Source organism: Talpa occidentalis, unplaced genomic scaffold (genome assembly GCF_014898055.3).
Source record: "Talpa occidentalis isolate TD23 unplaced genomic scaffold, MPIMG_talOcc4v2.1 talOcc4.6, whole genome shotgun sequence".
Classification (NCBI taxonomy): domain Eukaryota; kingdom Metazoa; phylum Chordata; class Mammalia; order Eulipotyphla; family Talpidae; genus Talpa; species Talpa occidentalis.
In genome coordinates this window covers 43,528,527-43,545,791 of record NW_023604972.1, presented here as the reverse complement: position 1 = coordinate 43,545,791, position 17,265 = coordinate 43,528,527, and the positions used below count along the sequence as shown (strand labels likewise).

At 39.0% G+C, this 17,265-nt stretch overlaps 1 protein-coding gene across 3 annotated transcripts in view; it reads right to left on the bottom strand.

Annotated features, from left to right (window-relative positions):
* PARM1 (prostate androgen-regulated mucin-like protein 1) overlaps positions 1-17,265 on the bottom strand; it is a 112,667-nt gene that overhangs the window by 77,050 nt on the left and 18,352 nt on the right. For 2 of the 3 annotated variants that reach the window (XM_054688508.1, XM_054688507.1), the window contains exon 2: positions 14,465-14,511. The exons of the other annotated variant lie outside the window; for it this stretch is intronic. In XM_054688508.1, the coding sequence (XP_054544483.1) occupies positions 14,465-14,511 (47 nt within the window). The remainder of the gene's footprint in view (positions 1-14,464; positions 14,512-17,265) is intronic. 3 annotated transcript variants of the gene reach the window in all.

Below are 17,265 nucleotides of genomic sequence, written 5' to 3'. Positions count from 1 at the left end.
CAGATATCCTCAGTCCTTCTAGGCCAAAATTGTGAATTTTCACTTCATCTTACTGGCTGGAAATATGGGGGCATCATCAAGATTATGTCATCAAGGACTTAACATTTAAAATACAATTATCCAGATAACATATAGGGTCATTTGTTAATAGGCTCAGATTGAGTCTAGGTTACTGCTGATCAGAATGAGGGCTTGTGGAGTACTACTTTGCATATTTACCAGAAGTGTTTTCACAAAGGTGTTAGAGTAAAAGACAAGTCCCCAAATATAACTCTTGACTCCAAGAAGTTGTTTTTATAGCAGAATATCAGTGCTCACACAATGCTCTAAGAGCTGTGCTAAAAGAATTTTGAGAATATGCATATTCAGCTGTGGATGAATATGGAAAACAGGAAAAGATTTTAGACAGATTTTAACTTAAATTTGTGCTTCTTTCTTATGTTATTGTTGTGAAACAGACAAACATACAGCTCAACATTAAATGTAGGGGCTCTAAAAGAAACATACAGATAGGTTTCAAAACACAAGTGAGGAATATGGTTTGAAGTGCATATATCGTTTACATTGTAAAAATTAAACAAACCAAAGTGTAGGGCAAAGAAGGGGTCCCTAAAAATGGTGCAAGATCTTGCAGATGGTTCCAGAGTCATGCCTGCCCTCTGTGTCTCTAGTTCCTTAAGAAGGTTGTACAGGCAGTGCTCTGCCACCAGGCATGACTCAGGAATTTCAGCGTTTGCTCCCCTGTTCTGCTCAGAGAGGGTGGCACATGCTACCAATGCTCCTGCTCAGGGCTTCCACAGCCCCAGCCGGCCCCACTATGTGAACTCTGGGAGCTACATGTGCAGAAAGAAGTATCTGTCACACAGCAGAAATCAAAAGAATAGTCAGAAACTACTATGAACACTTTTATACAAACAAGTTCAACAATCTAGAAGAGATGGACAAATTCCTACAACTTTACAATCACCCAAAGCTAGATAAAGAAGAAATAGAATACCTAAACAGACCAATTACAAGCAGTGAAATTGAAATGGTAATCAAAACCCTCCCCAGAAACAAAAGGCCAGGACCAGATGGATTTACAAATGAATTCTACCAAACATTCAGAAACAAATTAGTGCCTATCCTTCAAACTCTTTCAAAAAATTGAGAAGGAAGGGATAAAACCAAACACGTTCTATGAAGCCAACATTACACTAATACCAAAAATGAACAAGGACAACACAACAAAAGAAAACTACAGGCCAATTTCTCTAATGAACACCGATGCAAAAACTCTCAATAAAATTTTAGCTAACAGAATCCAACAATGTATCCATAAGATAATTCACCACGAAAAAGTAGGATTTGTTCCAGGGATACAAGGATGGTTCAACATCTGAAAATCAATATAATCCAACACGTCAACAAAAAGAAATATAAAAACCATATGATAACATGAATAGATGCTGAGAAAGCTTTCAACAAAGTACACCACCAATTTATGATAAAGGCCCTTGAAATTCTTGGGATACAAGGAACATACCTGAACATCATAAAGGCCATATATGACAAGCCCATAGCCAATATCATTCTCAATGGTGAAAAGTTAAAAGCATTTCCTTTAAGATCTGGAATAAGACAAGGATGTCCACTCTCACCACTGCTTTTCAATATAATACTGGAAGTCCTAGCCAGAGCAATAAGACAAGAGAAAGACATACAAGGAATCCAAATAGGGAAAGGAGAAGTTAAACTATCACTATTTGCAGATGATATGATAATATACATAGAGAATTCCCAAAACTCCACAGAAAACAAATCAAACTAATCAGTTTAGTAACAGTAGCAGGATACAAAATCAACACACAAAAATCAGTAGCCTTCCTATACACAAACAATAAATTTGAAGAAGAAATCAAGAAAACCATCCCTTTTATTACTGAAGCAAAAAAAAAAAATCAAATACTCGGGAATAAACCTAACAAAAGAGGTAAAGGACCTATACAAAGAAAACTATAAAACACAGTTAAAAGAAATAGAAGACACAAAGAAATGGAAAGACACTCCCTGCTCATGGATTGGAAGAATTAACATTATCAAAATGGCCATCCTACCAAAAGCAATATGCAGATTCAATGCTATTCCAATAAAAATTTCAATGACATTCTTCAAAGAAATAGAATATTGATGAAATTCATATGGAGCTACCAAAAACCCTGAATAGCCAAAGCTCTCCTGAAAAAAAAAAAAGAAGGAAGTGGAGGTATCACACTCCCCGACTTCAAACTATACTACAAAGCCATAATCATCAAAACTGCATGGTATTGGAACAAGAACAGACACACAGACCAATAGAACCTAATAGAAAATCCAGAAATAAACCCACAGATTTATGGTCCACTAATCTTTGACGAAGGAGCCAAGAATATGCAATGGAGCAAAGAAAGTTTGTTCAATAAATGGTGCTGGGAAAACTGGGTTGCTACATGCAAAAGAATGAAGCTTGACTACTACCTCACACCATGCACAAAAACCAACTCAAAATGGATTAAAGAAATAGACATAAGACCTGAAACCATAAAATATATAGAAGGAAATATAGGCAAAACACTGCATGACATATACCTCAATAACTTCTTTAAAGACACATCACCCAATGCAGTGGTAGTGAAGGCAAAGATAAACAGCTGGGACTACATCAAATTAAAGAGGTTCTGTACAGCAAAAGAGACAGTAAACAAAACAAATGGACACCCCACTGATTGGGAGAAAATTTTTGCACACAACACTAATGATAAAGGACTGATCACAAAAATCTACAAAGAGCTGATGAGACTCAACAAAAACAAAGAAAATAATCCAGTCAAAAAATGGGCAGAAGAGCTAAAAAGAAACTTCTCCAAAGAGGAAATGCAAATGGCCAACAGGCATATGAAAAATTGTTCAACATCAGTTGTAATCAGGGAAATGCAAATCAAAACTACAATGAGATACCATCTTACACCAGTGAGAATGGCACGTATTAAAAAAACTAGCAACAACAGCAGCTGACAGTAGGCATTTGTGGGCCTAAAGAAAAGGAGCAGTCAGGCCGCCTGCTGGGAGCAGAACGAAGGCATCTCATCAAGTTTTGGGTTCCATCATGCTGCCGTCTGGTCTTCTGACCTTTATCTTCTTTTTGTTCCCTGCTTCGTGAAGAAAGGAAACACGCTCCAAGTGGTGTGAGTAGACCAGTTGCTTGAGCTCTTGTGATAAAATGTGAGTCCTTCTGCCCCCTTTGACTTTGGAGATCATTCTGTGAATCATCATTCAGCATTCATGCATGCTGATGCTGGCTGAGATGAGGGTATGCATCCAGAATTGGTGTTCCCTGAGGCAACTTGGAAATAACCTTACATTTGAATCCCATCCTGTATGCTAAGTAGGTTTATGCTTTCCCTCTGAGTGCCTGCAAACCTAACAGCTGGGAAGCAGTCCTGGGTCCCCATAACACGACAGGGGCCAGCGAATCTGGGTCCCTCTGAGCAGAAGTGAGATGGAACAGAAGATGTCTCTGCCTCACCTTCTCCTTCCTCACCACAGCCCTACAGAAGCACACTGTAAAGCACCTTGACAGTAGCTACCAGCAGAGAGATGGCAGCCAAATGTGGTTTACTCTGTTCCTGTATTCAACTGAGTCTGAAGTACAGCTCTAGCAAACTAGCCCATAATCTACTCTAGTCTTTCTCAGCATTTTTCCCCAAAGAAACATTTTTACAAGTGTGGTTTTCAATTTTTATTGGAACCAGGTAATGTTACAGAATTAGCACCACCTAAGCACTAGGTTTTCAGGTTTAAACATTTCTTATACTAGGCAGTGACAGTGGGACCACATGAAGTGTCAGGCCTCCAGATGTTAATCATGTAGTTGGAGATATTCTCAATGTGTCACAACACTATTTAAATGTGGGAAGCACCATTACTCTCAGAATGAGCAGGAATTGTTAGTCTAAAAATTCAGAAGACAAATAAAAGACAAATTATGTCTATTTGGGATCAGAGAATTGTACTTTGGGGTACACGGTTTAGACCGAAAACGTAAAACATGTCCCCAAAGGGACCAAATTAGAAGTTTTTTATGGAAGGAGAGTAGGAAGAAGAGATAAATGGTAAAAGAAAAGAGTTGATTAGTGTTAATAAACCATTCTTGACTGTACATACTGGTTACTGTCTTCTAGAAAGAATGAGCATAAAACTTGCCTGATTCCACCTTCCACCTAAAAGTCCAGAATCATCAATTCTCAAACAATTGTTTGCTTGATGGTTTCTAAAAAAAATAGCCTTTGGCCCAGTCCAAGGGTCTCTAGCCCAATTCAAATGAGACAGGTAATGCAATTTCTCTGTAATGGCTCCTTGACTCCATTTTAAAATGACTCCACAGATGTCAGCTTTTCACCAAACAGAAATATATATATATATTTGGGCCTTCCTGTTGGTGTAGGAATTAAGTCTCAGCACTGTCAAGCTATTGCCAGCCACTGCAGCACGAGTTCCATCCCTGGCCAGGGAGCTGACCTACATGGCGCAGCAGACCTTTCCTGTCTTGCCCGCTGCTCCCCTCAGCAGTGTGTTTCAGTAAATCTACCTGTTCTGCTCTCCACTCTGTCTCCAGCGAATCCTCTCACCCCTGGCTTTTCTGGCCTACACCCCAGTTCTTGTATGCATACATAAATAAATCTTTAAAAAAAAAGAAATACCTATTTGTAGGATACAATTTTGATACATTCCTAAACTTAAGCTTGGTTTAATTCTGTCCAAAGAAATTACAGCATGTATTTCCTACCTTTGAAAAATGGAGAGACAAACAAATGGTTAAAAGGAAAGCTTCTCCTTTGTGCTGGAAAAAATTGCATGTAAAATTGGCAAAAGAAAGCACAGGAGACAACACATCCTAAACTGCTTTTTTCCTCTCTGCAGTGAGGAGGATTAAGTGAAGGAGGCAGAGTTTTCACAGTTAATTACTATTTCAGTTAATTTAATTGCCAGTATTATTTTCCTTTTTTTCCTCCCTATGCACACCAGTAAATAATAAGGGTATGACATGTGCAAATTTCAAGTCTCATTTGAAGTTGAGATGGTACAGAGTTTGGGAAGCAGCCACATAAAGGGTGAGGCATAAAACCAGAATAAATCAACTTTCTTATTTCTTGACCTGTATAAACTTAATTATCGAGATCTGATGTTTTAGTAATCTGATTTCCAATGATGTAATGTTCTTTTCCTCAATTTTTCTTGAGACAAATGCTCTAATTTTATTTGTAGCATTTGGGGGAAAGTAAAGTTCAATGTCTAATTTTTCTGATATATTTAGAGCTATGTTCCACTGCTTTCTAGGAGATAAAATAGAGAAACAGAAATGGGATCAAATTCTATAAATAAATTATGGTAAGCCTGTCTTCAAATATCATGAACTGCTGAAAAGAAATGAAGTCATAGTTGTATATTAATTTTATTTGGAATGCTGTCCAAGAGATGGTGTTACAATTAAAGAGATTTGCAAGATGGAAATGAAAGTAGTAGGGGAAAAAACCCAATAAGACTTCAGGAATAATGAAACACCAATATTTCCTTTTCAACCTCTCCCAAGACATGAAAATTCTGTTTTCTGCTTTATCCACTGTGCTGGTGGGATGCTTAAGTAATCCACCTAAAATCCTCTTACGCTGCTGGTGGGGAAGCAAACTGTTCTAGACACTACAGAAAGCCATTGGGAGGATCCTCAAAACACTAAAAAGGGACTTACCATGTGATTCAGCATTTCCACTCCTAGGAATCTACCTCACAGGGCACAAAAAGTACTAATTTTAAAGGAAACCTGTACTGCTATGTTTATTATAGCACTATTTACATTAACAAAGATATGGAAACAACCTAAATGCCCCAAACAGATGACTGAACCAAGAAGATGGGGTACACACACACACACACACACACACACACACACACACACACACACACACTGGAATACTACTCAGCAATGAAAAATGATAAACTCATGCCATTTGCAGCAACATGGATGGAACTGGAAGGGAATATGTTAAGTAAAATAAAAAAAAATTGGATGGATTCACTGATATGCGGAAAATAGAGAAACCAAACAAAGTGTCAGGAAAAACAAAATAAAAGACAAAACTTGCAAGCAGACCATAGATCTGAGGCATACAGCAAGGGAGGGGGAGGAGTCAAAACAGGGGAGAGAAGGGCACAAGAGACTATGGGGATGGGTCATAGTTACTCTGGTGGTGGGAGAACTATGGACACTGCATCTGAGGGGAGTAACCAAATACTAGCCCCAAATTAACAAAGATGTAAATAAGTAAATAAATTAAAAAAAAAAACCCAACAACAACTAACCCATCTATGTGTTAGGTGTTACCTGACAATCTGTCAGTGTGTTGTTTAATAATGGCTACATTTTGCCCACTACCCAGCCGCTGTTTCACCTTCTTCGCATATAAATTATTCTCTAAGGAAAAACCACAGCCTCAAAAACAAGAGGACCTTATAGGTAGACATGGATTTGGTTAGATTTTATGATCTTTCCTATCCTTTCAGAATTTATTTAAGAAGATGAGAGAGTCAGAATATGTTAGCTTATGAAATTTTTTTTGGAACTGAAACCTGAGAAAAAAAGGGAACAACTTCGAATTTAAGTTTTCACCAGCTCAGCCCATGTGCCAATGTCAACCTCTTGTCCTCCTCCCTGGGGAGCCCTGTCCTCTGTGCTCCCTATGACACAGTCTGTCTCCCTGTGGCCAGAGTTCTAAGGTGTCCTTATGTCCAAAGGCAGGTGGAGAACTGGAGCTATTGTGAAGATAATTTTAGGTCAGAATACAGGCCAAAAACCAAAACTGGTTCTGCCTGAAATTGCCTGGCTGTCCTCATTTCGTCATCTGACTTTACATGGAGAGATACCACCACTTCAGAACTTAGTCCAACGACAAAGAAGCAAGACTGTATACCCAGAGTAAGGCGGAGCAGAGACTGAGCATATCCATTTTGCAAAGTCTGGACACCTGGGTAATGTGAATGTGAATGTGAATAAATGTGCTGGACTGGTATGAAGGGAAACAAAGTAGTCCTCCTGCAGTTTATCTTCTTGACTTAAATTGGCAAAGTTGTAGGATGTGTGTTTTCACTGCATGTAAAGTTCTTACATCTGCATAAAGATCTTCTGAAAAAAATAAAATGAATTCTGTTCTGGGAAAGAACCACCAGGTGAATTCTAGGTATCAAACCATCTGCAAAATTACATGCCAAATCCATACACTTGTGTCTCCAGACTCATAATTCAATCAATTTGGGAAGAAATTGGCTCACACAGCATCAACCCAGTAATGCCAATGGCCAGGATCCAGATGCTGGATATGAAATCACAGGTGGAATCTGCTCCCAGACTGCAACATGCCAAGACTGTGGATGCAACCAAATTACCTGGACAGGAGTCAAGCAAGATGAATGCTGGTAGCACAGGCGCCACTCAAATTGGATTCAGATGGTATTAGCATGACTGATGATGATAAACTCTCCTTGAACAGGCTTTAGTCAGAATTTTCTTCCTTTCTCACTCTTGAAGTCCCTCTTTTCCCTCCCTATTCTGTCTTTGCCTGCCAAGGGCAATCTTATCAAGAATCCCACTCAGTTTAATGAGAATACTTCCCCGCCCTCAACCTTGATATCTGATCATTGGTAATACCTGACCAAGTTTCTCATCCCCCATCTTCAATGTATATGTCATTGAACTGCCTTCAGTAAGAATCCTTTTAGGTCATTTTAGCAAGAATCCTATCCTGATGTCTCCTCTTAGTGATTTTTCCATCAACTGACCCTCACACTGCTCCTTGGCTGTACGTTCCCACTTGGCCTTGCTGTATTCAGAATCGGGTCCCATCTCTCATCCCTATTGCAACGACTTTAAATAGTTTCCTTGTCATTTTAACAAGTGTCTGAATAATATTTTCTTTAAATGTATTCAAGAGGAAGCATAGTTCAAGGTATTTTGTTGACAACAAGTGTCACTGTTTAGGAGGGAGTTTAAGTTTTCCTTTTTGTGACTACCTTGTTCAAGTAAGTTTTTTAGAAAACTTCAGTCATTTATTTTACCTGCTTCTCTTAATAATTTAACAAAGAGCCAACATTGACTACTTCTGTTTAGAGGCTTTATCTTTAAATAAACAATTTATTTGGAACAATTTCAGATTTACAGAAAACATTGGCTATTTTAGTTTTGACACATTACCTTTAAATACACCGTTTGCTCTGGAATAATTTCATGTTTACAAAAAAGTTACAGAGATAGTCCAGAGTTGTCAGAGACTCTTCACCTAGTTTTTCTCATTGTTAACATCTTGCTTTTGTCAAAACTTAAGACATTGTCATTGGTACAATACTATTCATTAAACATTTAAATTTCATTAAGATTGCTGTTAAATAGATTTTGGATTCATCAGTTTTCCCACTAATGTTCTCTTTCTTTTCCAGGTCCCACATTGCACTCACTTTTCATGTCTGTCTGGTCTCTTCTGGTCTGTGACAGTTTTTCCATCATTCCTTGTTTCATCACCTAGCCCTCCTAAGGAACATTGTTCAGATATCTAGTACTATAACTCTGATTTGGGCTGGTGTGTATTTCTCTCACTAGGCTAGAATTTGAGTTTTGAAAATACCACAGAAGTAAATTGTCCTTTTAATCTCTTGATCCTGTTTTTCTGATTATTTTGATTCTTCTATTACAAACATGGCAGCTTTTGCTCATTAACCTTAGAGCAAGACTTTTCACATTCCATAGCTTTCAAGAACTAATCCCATTACCCAAGACATGAGGAAGTAATATTACTGAGGACTTCAAGGAGGAGAAAGTCAATGTCATACAACAGAGCATAAGTTAGTGAAAATTTCCACTGGTAACAGTATTTCTCCTTCTTACACAGGAAGGGCAGCCCATGTGGCCTCCAATTACCCAGGCAGCCTATGGAAGCCATCAACTCCAGCCCATCTCTTCCGCAGACTCCCCCATCTATCTTTCTTCTCATGCATCTTGTTCATCAAAGACACTTCTGAAGGCTCATCTACGCAGAAGGCATAAGGATGTAGTACATAAGAATTTTTTTTTTTGCAATCACAAATGTGTTCTTTCACATAAAAGGAGGTATAGAAATATTTTTTCCTACCCAAAATCTGTCAGGCAGAAAATGACCTGCAATACAATGTCCACTCATGATGATGATGAACTGGATAGTCAAAGAAAATTGTGTTGGCTTGGGTAATGGGGGAATGAAATTGTAATTAAGGTTATTTTGCTAAGTGTTTAATATTGGCTTCCTTCACTGAAACATTTAGAAAGCAGTCACATGGTGCACGGGTGCATTGGGGAAAGAAATTCCATGGGGACTACACCTGAGAGGGTGGGGGGAAGCAAATATTGTTTAAAAATGAACAACGATGTAAAAAAAATAATAAAGATAAATAAAATAAATCTTTTAAAAATAAATAAATAAAAACAAAAAAAATAAAAGCAATCACAAATTTACTCATGATTCAGTTATTTGCCCTATATCCTCTTCCCAACTCCTAAGTGTTCGTTAGGCAAGACTGCTAGAGATGCAGAGACTTCTTTAGTAACCTAGAAATCATAGGACAGTCTATTCTTTCACTCACTCAATAAAAAAATTTACTCTTTGTGTTTAGTTGCTCCATTGGCTAGTCTCTGTTTATAACTTCTGTTAGTTACATTTGAATGCAACAGATACTTTTTAAGCTCCTACAAAGTGTCTGGAACTGGACTAGAATCCAAATAAGATGTTCTTTCGAACTATGACAGGAATCATTGTGAAAATATCAAGGAAGGATGCAATGAGACCTACTGTGTGAGCACGTGCATGTGAGTGGCTGTGTAATTTGCAGGGTGTGGGAAGTGCTCATCTACTTTTGGGAGTAGAGGTCAGGAAATGCTGATCCAAAAGACTAACATTTGCACTAGACCTAAAGAATGAATAAGAGTAAGTAAAGTTATGAAAAGTGCAGTCCTGGCTGAACAAGGGCCTACTGGAATGTTCTAAGAATTCAAGGGGACGGAGACCCACGTGCCCTGTGCAATCATGCAGCACCGGCTTCAGACCACATTCAAAATGATGAATGCTGTCCTGCAAGGGGGGTGCAAAGAGAAGTGGTTGGAAGGGCAAGAGTGAAGCATTATAGCAGACCCCACCATAGCAGACACTACCTGAGCTGTGAATAACTCTGACTGACTTGTTTCAAACTCCCTTGGCTACCCAACACCCTGCTTCTTCCACAAACAGGTGTCTGGAAGGAAGAGAATGAGCCAAAAAGCTAGTCCCACAAACCTGCAGGTCAGCTCCTTGACATCATCAGCCATCGTCACCAGAGCCTGCTACAGAAAAAGGCCGAGACTTCTCCCAGCAGAAGGAAAAAGTTCCATTTGTAGCTCTGGTGACAAATGGTCTCAGCAGCCTAGCCCTCTCAGTTCAAGGCTAACTTACTACAGTAGTTGTGGTAAAGACTTGTGCCTGTACTTGATCATCCCTCAATTTTTCAAGCGTAAAGAATTTGGGCTCATGTTTTGTAAATAGTGTAGAAGGTCAGTATTTTTGTTGACACTTTGGTGTAATACCCAGGCAGAATAACAACATGAAGAAATAATAGTGTAACAATAACAAAAGAGTATTGGCTATGAAAATAGCAGTGCTAGACATTTTGTACTAAATGAGTTGCTACCAATACATACTGTGTTCCTATTAGCATCTGTCAAAACCAGGAATTAAAACATCTGTCCAGCATTGTAGATTATTGGAGATCCATTAGATGTAGTGTGTGTTAGAAACAAACAGAAATGTGCTCTGTGGGGGAAGGAAAGGCACTTGACAGAGACTTCAGGACCCATGATGCTTGGATAAGAGAAGAGCTACTTTCTCAAGTGGAAAAGATAATCCAATCAGATTTCAGGATAATGAGAGCCTTGCGGGCAGAGCCACAAGATGAGCTGTGTGACCCTGAGCAAGACTTTTTCCCTCTTGGCGGCTCCATTTCTACATTTGTAAATGGGGGCTGCAGATGAGAATATGGGAAGTATATTTCAGCCTCCAAGATCTCTCCGTTAAACACTTTATGTTCCCACGAGTCTTGACTGCCACACTGTAACAAAGTGGCCACTAAGCATGTGTGGCTATTTAGATAAAATTAAATTGAATTTAAAATAAAATTGCAGTTTCACATTTCAAGTGCTCAGTAGTAGATGCAGGTAAAGGCTACTAATTGGGTGGTATAGAAAGAGAACGTTTCCATGTGACAGCATTTTATTGGAAAGTTCTGTTCTTTTTCTTAAAAAAATTACAATTATTGTAAAATTACAATAACCTCATACTACTTATCACTGCCACTTATACTACTAAGACTTGATATTTATTGAGCACCAGCATTGTTAGAATTGTGCCAAAGTAATTTTGATTTAATTCTCACAACAGCCTTCTGTCACAAATGAGGAAGACACTGAGAGCCTAGTCCCAGGAATGGTGGATCTAGGACTTGAGTCCACTGACCAGATTCATCCAGAGCCCCAGATGTTTCATACTGACTCCAAGGGTGGTGTCTGGTGTCCTTCCCTTGTGGCCAAGTCTCATGAATCCTCAAAATCTTCTGGTGTCTGCTGGGCCTTTGCACAGATGTTGTCTAAGACCCTGTTCCCCTCCTTTTCTTTCCATGGAAACTAACTATTTATTCCTTAAAAACTAACTGAAATATCAAATAGTTATCTGCTTTGGGTTTATGTTACATTTCATTCATACCTCACACCCAGAACCCACCAGGCTTTATTAAAGTATTATATTATTTAGCCTAGTTTAGTCCAGTCCTGTCTTCTACCAGACTGTGCTGCACTTTTTTTTTTTTTAAAGATTTATTTTTATTTATTTATACAAGCACTGGGTACAGTCAGAAGCACGGGAGGGTGAGAGAATTCATCAGAGCCAGAGCAGGGAGCAGAACAGGCAGAAGGACCGAAGTACACTGCTGAGGGGAGCAGTGGGCGGCAGGAGAGGTCTGCGCGCCATGTGTGACCCTCCTGCGGTGGCCGGGGAGCAGCCGGGGATCGAACCGGCGCTGCAGAGGCTGCGGGCAGCTTCGCAACCCAGCGCTCAACTGCTGCGCCACCGGGGAGGCCCTGTGCTGTACTTTTTTTAAGATGAAATTTGTGCCTCAATCATTTCATATACCCTCAGGGAAAAATAAGGAGCTGAATCAATGTTTACTAAAAAAAATTGAAATAATCTATCTATGATTAAGAGTAACAACCATCTTTTCCAAATATTCCAGTTGATCTAAATGCTTTCCATTGTTCTTGGAACTTGTTTGGATGCATTCATTATCTCCAAGCAGAAGGTTCCAGGTCCTTCAGGCAGAGAGAAAAGTTAAATACAAATACATGTGCACAAATACATACATACATACATACTAATTATTCTGGAGACAAGTTGTTCTTCCCACGCCTCTCTGCAAGCAGGCTTCCACTCACAGGCAAGGAGATGCTGCTACCTCCCATCCATTCTAGTGGAGTTCCGCTCACATTTTCCACCCACATCAGGCCTGGGCGGTGTGCTGGGCTACCTGCCTATGGTGACAGAGGTCACTTGGAAATAGTGCAGGCCTATCAGGGTGGAGCTTGCCTTCTATTTCGATTCAAGCACTCCCAAAACAATAGGACTGCAGCTGCTTTTGGAAGTTGTTAAAGTTATTCACAAGGGCCTTCATGCACTGTAAAAAGACACCTGGCAACACACATTCTCCCAAGAAGCAGAACAGCACGGCCCCCTTCCCCCTCCCCCATGCTCTGCCCTGCAGTTCTTCACCTAGACACAGCGCAGAAAAAAAGTTATTCTGGCCTTTCTTGACCTCTAAAGTCACAGAAGCACCTGTATTGGAGGTCATCTTTATGCTTCTGCATTGTAAGAAGTGCTGGCCTAGACCCAAATGCAAGAAACAAAACAAAACCCTAATCAATCAACCTAAACAAACAAGTCAACAAACAAACAAATAATATGGATTACTACTGAACAGAGTGTTGAAAGAGAAATATTATTTATTGAAGAGCTCCTGTGTTATGGCAATTTCCCAAAGAAATCAGGCGGCGCTCAGATTTATCTGTCACACCTGAGGGTTCAGTGGGATAGCTCCCAAAAGGTCTGAACCCTGAATTGCAGGAATGGTAAGGTTTTATACAGTCTGTATGCGGAAGCTTGTCACCCCATCTATCATAGACTTTATTGTTTGGGAAGGGGGTCAAGGTAGCTGTGGCTACTACGGTGGGCATGCAGCACACCACAGGAACTTGCCGCTCCAGCACGCAACAGAAGCCAAGCAGCAGATTTAGCAACTTCCTTTTTCACCTGCATATCAGTTATTCTATGTAAATTATTTGCCTGAAATCCAACAATCCTAAAGGTATGATCGATGATCACGCTTTATAGATGAAGACAATGAAGTGCAGAAAAGAAACGTCAAATAGAAAGAGTATGAGTTTAGTGGCAGTGAGATCTGTATTCAAATTTAGGGCACTCATTCTGTGGCTTTAGACACATAACCTTAAATCTATTTTCTCACCTGGAAATAGACACTAGTAGTAGCAACCTTTCAGGGCTGTTGTAGGGTAAGATAAGAAAACATCTTAATGTGCCTAACATAGTGGCTGGCACTTTATTTGCTGTAATGTTAGTTTCTCTTTTTCTTGTGTGCAAATGGCAGAGTTGGGATTGGGATTCACAAGCAGGGTCATGGGTGCCAAATCCAATTTCTTTTCTGAGCTGTGCCTCTACCACTACAGTGAGGGAATCAAACCAGCTGAACTTGAATGGTTCTTTCCTGGGTATTAGCAAAACACTCTCTTATTTTATGTATCTATGCCCAGATGTAAATATTTTAAAAGTCAAAATAAAAATACATAAATCATGCATCTCCCAGTGCATTATGATGTGCCTTCAGTACAGCCTGATCATAAAAATATCTCTGCCAACCACTTAATGTCATGGAACTACTTAGGGAAAAAGGTTTAACATTGGCAAAAGATAATAGAATAAAGTTTCAGTTCCTAGGGAATTTGCGAAAAGCCAGTAAGATGTAGGGAGCAATAATAGCCTTTCTTGTCCTAAATCTCTCTCATAGTTCCCCTGTTCTGAAGCAGGCTATGTTCTTCTGGAAAGAAAAAGAAAATGCAATTCAATGAAAAAAGTTGTAAAAGTTGCAGTTAGAAATTGCTGGAGGATTTCAGTCTCAGTAGTTTTCTTGCTGGTGAGGCATATATTTATCCTATGCTTGGTATCAAGCAAGATAATGAAATTTTAGAAAAATTCTTCAAATCTAGACTGCAAGGGATGCATTATTTACATTATTTGTCTTTTACAGACAGCTTTCTCTCTGATGCATGAATCTGTCTTACCTGGAAATGTATTTCCAGACTGTGTGCCTCTTCCTACCTCCAGTGTCCTAAGAACAATGAAGAGACAGGTGTGGGTCAGTGAGCTGGTGCAAATATGCAGTCATTAGACTGGCATTGAATTCTGGCTTCACCCTTGCTCTGAGATTGGACAGGTCACTCCACTTTCTATACACCTTAATTTTTCTCATCTATATAAAGGGAGTACTATCTGACTGTCAGAACTTGTGAGGTTTGAGGGTTATTTTGTACCTGAAAGCTTTGTAGAACTCACAAGGTGCTATTTAAATGATTTTATTAGAATTTAAAGAGCAGGAGCCTGAAAAACTGTGTGCCAACATAGTATTTTCCATTTTAAAATTTGAATTCATAATGGTCACTAGTCTAATTAGTTTTGGATCAGTTTATTTTCTTTGAGCCTGGAGTTTGGAGAGCTTTACTAACAAGTGATTTTCAAAATGCTAAAATGCTGTTTAAAAATGTAGCTTTTCCTGATTTATTTCCCTTAGCATAAGCCCCTCCATTGTATATGTGTGTGTATATACACATATACATACATACACACACATATATGAGATTTTTCTAATAAGTCAGAAAGAGAAAGACAAATGCTGGATGGTGTCACTTATATGTGGAATATAGAGAAACAAGAAAAAGGATCAGGCAAAAGCAAACCAATAACAAATTCTAAAAACCTGACTATAGAATTAAGGCTTCCAGAGGAGGGGGAGAGGTAGAACAAAGTAGGAGGCACAATGGAACAAGATGGTGGGTGTGCTGTGGCAACATACATCCTAAGGGTGTGACCTTATACCTCTAAATCCACATACAGTGTTGTAAAACCATGTTACCTCAGTAATTAAAAAAAAAGAATTTGCAAATTTAAGAAATGCCATTTTGATGGTATTCTGCATAATGGGCTCTAGCAGAAATACCAAACCAAGAAACTAGGACACCCACGACCGACTCCCAGGGCTCTCAAAGACCACTTTCGTAACATATCTCTGAGCTGTTCTGTCCACACTTACTCTCTCGTCCATGGCTGAGATCTGGGCTTTGGAGGGTGACTTGAGGGTAAGGTGAATGCGTGCAAAAGCAATCCGTGCATTCAAAGCCATCAACCTAATAAAGTAGGGCCAGTACTACTGTCAGCATGACAGCGCAAGCACTAGGTCACTGCAGGAGCCTTATGAATTTTCAAAGGAAGAGTAAATCATTAAGTGGTCAAATTAATCACAGAATGAATATAAGATGTTTTTAACCTCCCTAAGACACAGAGTTCAAGTACTGGATACAATTAATGGATCTTTACCCAAGGAAAAAAATGTACAGAAGTATATACATGCAAAGCTAGATACAATTTTAGTTGTTTTGGATACAAAATGAGGTGTTCTTTTTTTTTTTTGTGGGACCCTCACCTGGGGCCAGGGAAGGAACCAATGTTGCAGAGGCTATGGGCAGCCTCGCAGCCCAGCACTCAACCACTGTGCCACCAGGGGAGGCCCTAAAATGAGGTGTTCTTAATGCTTATATATGGATCATTGAAGTGTTGGTAAACCTCAGGTTAAGAATCTGTTTTAGATCATAAAGAACAGATATTAAAGCTCATTTCCTTTAATCTTCTTACTTAAGAGATGACAAATGGAGATACAAAGTTTACCAAAGAATTTACCAGAAATGTTAAATGTAGTTTTAAAATAGCTTTTTCCCATTACAAAAAATGACAACCTGCATTATATAGAGAAAGCTCAGTTATTTGTAATATTTACCAGAACACTTAATTTGTCATTCTTATTAAATCAAGACAAGCTTATGAATATCTTATTCATTTTCCTTATCATAAATTGAATTTATATATTGAAAAGATGCCGTGTGGCAGGGAAGCACAGATTGAACTAATCTACTGTCCCATTTAAAGCCAAATTGTTAACATTTTTTGAAGGCAACTTAGTCTACCAGCACTTAAACCTTAACTCTTATGTGAATTTTGATCTAACTGTTAAGCAGATTCCCTGAATTTCCACCATGCCCAGCTAATTGCCTATGTTCTGTTAAATTCCTCATTGAAAAGAAAAGCCAAGGCTTGCTTATGCCCGATGCTAAAAAAAGTGCATTTTTATAAAACAAATTAAGGAAATATGAAAACAATATGATTTGTACTTAGGAGTCCTGGTATTGAACACCAATGTTCCCCTTGCAGATGGGGGTTTGGTGCCTGTTACTTAGCACTGTCATCACAACCAGCAGAAACTGCTCTCCTGACAGTGCAGCCGAGCTGGTTCATGTTTTCTGAACTTGGTGCTAGAATGGGCCATCAGTGTCACAAGTAAAAAGAAAATGAGCAGCCAGATCTGTGGAGTTTACATCAAGGTCCGATCAATCTGTTGCTTGCTTCGTATTTTCGTAACGGCAGCACTTTTTTTTTTTTTTTTTTTTTATTTGCTGGGCATCATGAGTCAAAGCCATTAAATTTGAGTTGTTAAAAACCTTGTAGTAAGTGCTTAGCCAAGAGCATAGCTGCTCTTTCAGATCCAAGCTGCTACCGTTGGTGAAGTTTGACTAGCATACAGCTTAAGAAAAAAGATAAATGATGTCACGGACTAGCAAAGATTTAGTGAAGGATGAACTGGGACATGTCAATGAAACTTGTGTCTCTAGTTCAATTTTTCTATGCTTTTCTAAAAACCCAATGCTGATTAAGTCAAAGGGAAACTGGGTTTTATCCCTAGAACTCATCCCTTCATACACCATCTCAGAACTGAGACTCCTTTAGTAGTGAATGAGATTTTTCTATTCATTGTGGG